Below are 4506 nucleotides of genomic sequence, written 5' to 3'. Positions count from 1 at the left end.
GTGCTTGTCTTCATCATAGTTATTGAACACATGGCATCTTCCTCCACAGTCAGCAATCAGCTTCTTAAAGGAGTCATCACATCTTTCTTCAATGTATTCTTCAATAGACATCTCCTCATGTTCCAGTTTATCTCCTCCAGTTAAAAGAATGAAGGTGAACTGTTCAGCATTCTTCCCAAAGCCTTCCTTGATGTGTTTTAATGTCTCCTTCTCCTCTGGTGTAAATCTGCCGATTTGTAACACCAACAGGAAGACATGTGGTCCTGGAGCCAGAAGACTGATGCATTTCACCATCTCCTCATTAACCTCTTCATGGGACAAAGTTGTGTCAAACAGACCAGGAGTGTCGACCACAGCAACAGGACGACCTTCCACCTCACCCACTGCTTTCTGACAGCGTTTGGTGACTGATTTTCCACTTAATTCAGCTTTAAACTCCTTCCTTCCTAGGATGGTGTTTCCTGAAGAACTCTTCCCACAGCCAGTCTTCCCTATCAGCACAATCCTGAGACACTCTGGGCCCTGCTCCTCTTCATCACCTGTGAAATAAGAACTGGAGTTATTAATCTTAACAGTGTCACACCACAGAAAGTGCTTAAAGGGATACGCCAACATTTGTTTTGTTTGCAGAGGCTTTTTTTTGTTGACCTACTTACAAGCACGTCAGCGGTGGTTTGCGCATGCGCAAAAACTGGGGTTTAGTTTCGTATGTATTTCTTTAGAAAATTACATAAAGTGCTAATCTTAGTCTAAAAATAGATAACGTAACATAACGCAGTAAAAAAACGAGTCACAACAAGCACACAGGACCGTTTAGAGTTGCTGAAGAGTTTATCTGATGACTGTGGCAGAGGCAGGCTAGTGCTTCCCGTTGACTCCCAGCATTTGAGCTAAGCTAATTAGCGGTGGGCGAGCTCTGCCCGTCTCTCCCTTGTTACTGCACGTACAGTCGAAAGAATGGTATCTATCTGCTTGTCATGGACTCGGGAGTGAGGCAAAACATGCAAACAAAACAAATGCTGGCGTATCCCTTTAAGAAATGGTTTGTTGTTATGTCTTTGGGAATTAACACAAAGCCTTGTAACTAAACCAGCTACTAGTACAACATATACAGAGTTGCATCAGTTGCTGATGCCTTAGAAAGGATTTGGATCTTACTTAATCCCCAGTGAGCTCAAGCCTGTGGTCCAAAATCCTAGAGCTTTGTTTGTCTGTTAGACAAATCAGATTGGGACTGGGCCAGACTGCGCCAAAATCCGGGTTGGGGAGATGACCATGATAGAATTAAGCAGTTGAAACTGGTCAAAAATATGCTCCTGACCATGTTACGGTGAGCGAATGTGAGTTCTTAAGCAGCCTGTGCAGACACCTGGATTGTTTTAAAAATTTTTAACAGTATCTGCTCCCTCAGATGCACATGAGACAGACAACTGAAAATAATAACTGCTGAAATGATTCCTGTGCAGACACACCATATGCAAATAAGCAGGACAAATATTTTTTTATTGATGCCAGAGAGCAGAGTCTAATCCAGAAACAGCATAAATGAAGGCATGCAGAAAATGGTCTGATCTTTGAGATGTTTCTGTGATGTAGGAGACAGGATTGAACTGTTTATTTGACATGTTGGTTTAAACTGAGGCTGCAGTAAAAAATGACAACAAGATTCCTGCAATGGTGACTCACTGAAAAGGACAATGAACCAATACTGTTACAGATTTGGGTAACTGCATTTTTTTTAAATCTATCATCAGTAGTTCTGTCTCACCAGCATTTGGCTGAAGGAAATTTGAAGACAATTTAATGCTTTGGGTTATCAATATTCTGATGATTGTTTGCAGGATCACAGCTCAGATAGATCTGCGTATCATCTGCATAAAAGTGAAAGATCGAATGGTAGCACACATGGAAAGGAGAAACAGACTGAGCACTGAGCCTTGAGGCACTCCACAGGACATACCTTTCGCAACTGACCTGGGATCATTAATACCAATCAAGAAAACCTGGCTTCACCCCAGAAATACTTCAGTTGAGAGTTATCAGTCACTGTCCATCACAGTCTCAACAAAAGGAGATTCTCACTTCTCCACAGCATGCTAACTTTCTTGTGTTGATATCCAACCCCTCATTTATTCTGCTTTCTGCCTCAGACAGGCTCATATTAGATAAGACCCACCTTCTTGACATTGAATCTTGGCAACCAATCAATAGATGAAACAAAAAAAATGAAACAGTAAATAAGCAGAAAGCCATTAGAGTACTTACAAGTGATGTTGCTCTTTTTCAGCATCTGAAGTTCAGCTTGTTGCATGTTGATACATTTCTCCTGTTGAATGATCTTCTCTATTTGGGCATGTGCAAATGTCTCTGTTGTGTAGCAGCATGTTTTCTCCACAGTATCCAACATCTCAGCGATGTGCTGCTTGTTCCTCATGTTGTAGACAACATATCTTCCTCCACAGCTCTGACAGAGCTCCTGGATGTCTCTGTTCTGTCTTACATAATCAATATCTGGAGCTGTAGGATCTGACTCCACAGTGAACAGGATCAAGGTGAAGTCAATGACTCCAGAGCTGAATGTGTTCCTGATGGTCTCTAACTCTCCCTTGTCTTCATCAGTGAGGGGACGCACAGGTAGGACCAGGATGAAGGCATGGACGCCCTCAGGATCACAGAGGGAGATACACCTGAATGATTCCTTCATCACTGCCTCCTGAGATTTTCCATACAAGGCAGGCAGCTCCACCAGGGAAACCCAACGTCCACACACCTCTCCCTGATGTTTAACACACTCTGATGAGCTGGAGACTGAATGAAGCTCTGTCTGACCTAAAATGGCCTTGGCTGCTGAAGTCTTCCCTGCTCCTCTCCTCCCACACAGGACCAGGTTTAAAGCTGCTCTGATGGGCTCTTCAGTGAAGGTGAGGAAGGCTTCTTTGTTTTCACGCACAATGTTCTTAATCCTCTCCATTAACAGTCTGTGGTCATTTTTAACCATGTTGTAGTGTCGTCCTCCACAATCTTTACGGAGCTTCCAGATAGAGAAATTAGTTTCTTCCCCTTCCTGTGTGCTGATGACCATGGAGTATTTAAAGGCATCTTGATCAAACAGACTCAGGATGAACTTCAGTATTTTTCTGTTATTCTCAGTGAACTTAGAAGGTTCCACTAACAGCAGCAGCACATTTGGTCCAGGGGGACAAAAAGTCACATAGCTTCTCATCTCTGCTGTCAGTGCTTCCACAGACAGACTAAAGATGTCTGGCGTTTTCACCACTGTTAGAGAATTTCCTCTCCACTCTCTACAGATGGCCACACAGTGTTTGACTGGGTTACGTTTCTGGAAATCACGGCCTTGGTTACCGAGGATAAAGTTGCAGAGTGTTGTCTTTAGACCATCACTCTTCCCAAACAGCACAATCCTGAGATTCTGAGATGCTGTAATAAAACATAAACATTAAGTGGTTTGCAAACTTCTGGAGAAAAACTCAGTTTGGGGCCCTAACAAACCAAGCTGACTTAAAGAACTACCGTGGAATGTAGAATGAACTTGCTCCTTAAAGTGTCTGTCATTTCTGTAAAATTCACCTAAAGCTCCTTCCTATCCGGCATATCCAAAGTAAACTGAAAGCTGTTCTTGTTTTTAGTACATGTACATGCATGGTCTCATTTGAGAGGTAACAGTTTTTTCCCAACAACTAGAATCACCATGAGTGCCTCTTTTTTTTTATTTTTTTTTTTTTATCTTCGCCTGAACATTTTGCTGAAAAAAGATGCTTCAGATGACTAGACCTGGGACTCATCAGCTGGGAAACACAGTAAGACAATATCAAGATGCCTCACATAGTTCAAATTCACAGTAGCTAGCAAAATAACAGAGGTTTGTTTTTTTTCCGGGTCCTTTTTAAAAAAAAGAGGGTAAAACACTGTCCTGAATGAATGTAATGAGTGAAAAACAAATCATAATGGACAGAAACGTCTATTTAGGACCTTACTCTAAAGACATTTCTAGAAAACCTACATTGTTAAGAAAGACTGACATTTTGTCAACAAAAGAGCCATTTGTATACAATTTATGTGTGATATTTAAACTCCTCTGAAGGTCAGAATTGTCACTGTCTACAAGAGACGTAGGCCATTGGGCCAGTCGTTGGCTATTTTTTTGGCTCTGTAACATCAGATGTGAGGCAGGCCCTTCCTTTCAACACAGGCTCTTGTTGCCTATTGCAAGCTATAGGGAGGACATGGAAGCTCCTATTGGCTCAAGTGAGGTGTCAATCAAAAGGTTGGTATGCAGTGTTAGCACATTTACATGCAAACTGGGGTTAACTCTGGATTACATAACATAATCCAGAGTTAGATGAGGCCAAACTCTTTGTACATGTCACACATAAAACCATCACTAACTAACTGGGCGATGCCTGCGAGCTAGTTCAGACAGTTAACTCAAGCTGCACTAATTCATACACACACGTCATACAGTCAGGTCCATAATTATTTGGACAA

The 4506-nt window shown here is 42.0% G+C and overlaps 1 protein-coding gene across 1 annotated transcript; it reads right to left on the bottom strand.

The window, feature by feature from the left end:
* Positions 1-3: 3 nt before the first annotated feature.
* Positions 4-3438, bottom strand: LOC126387123 (GTPase IMAP family member 8-like; the record flags this gene model as incomplete). The annotated part of the gene is made up of 2 exons (XM_050039677.1): positions 4-539; positions 2266-3438. Coding segments are annotated over 2 exons (1709 nt in total), but the record flags the coding sequence as incomplete, so codon positions are not given.
* Positions 3439-4506: the final 1068 nt, after the last annotated feature.

This window comes from Epinephelus moara, unplaced genomic scaffold (assembly GCF_006386435.1).
Source record: "Epinephelus moara isolate mb unplaced genomic scaffold, YSFRI_EMoa_1.0 scaffold2236, whole genome shotgun sequence".
In the NCBI taxonomy this organism is placed as follows: domain Eukaryota; kingdom Metazoa; phylum Chordata; class Actinopteri; order Perciformes; family Serranidae; genus Epinephelus; species Epinephelus moara.
This window is presented reverse-complemented; position numbering and strand designations above follow the sequence as displayed.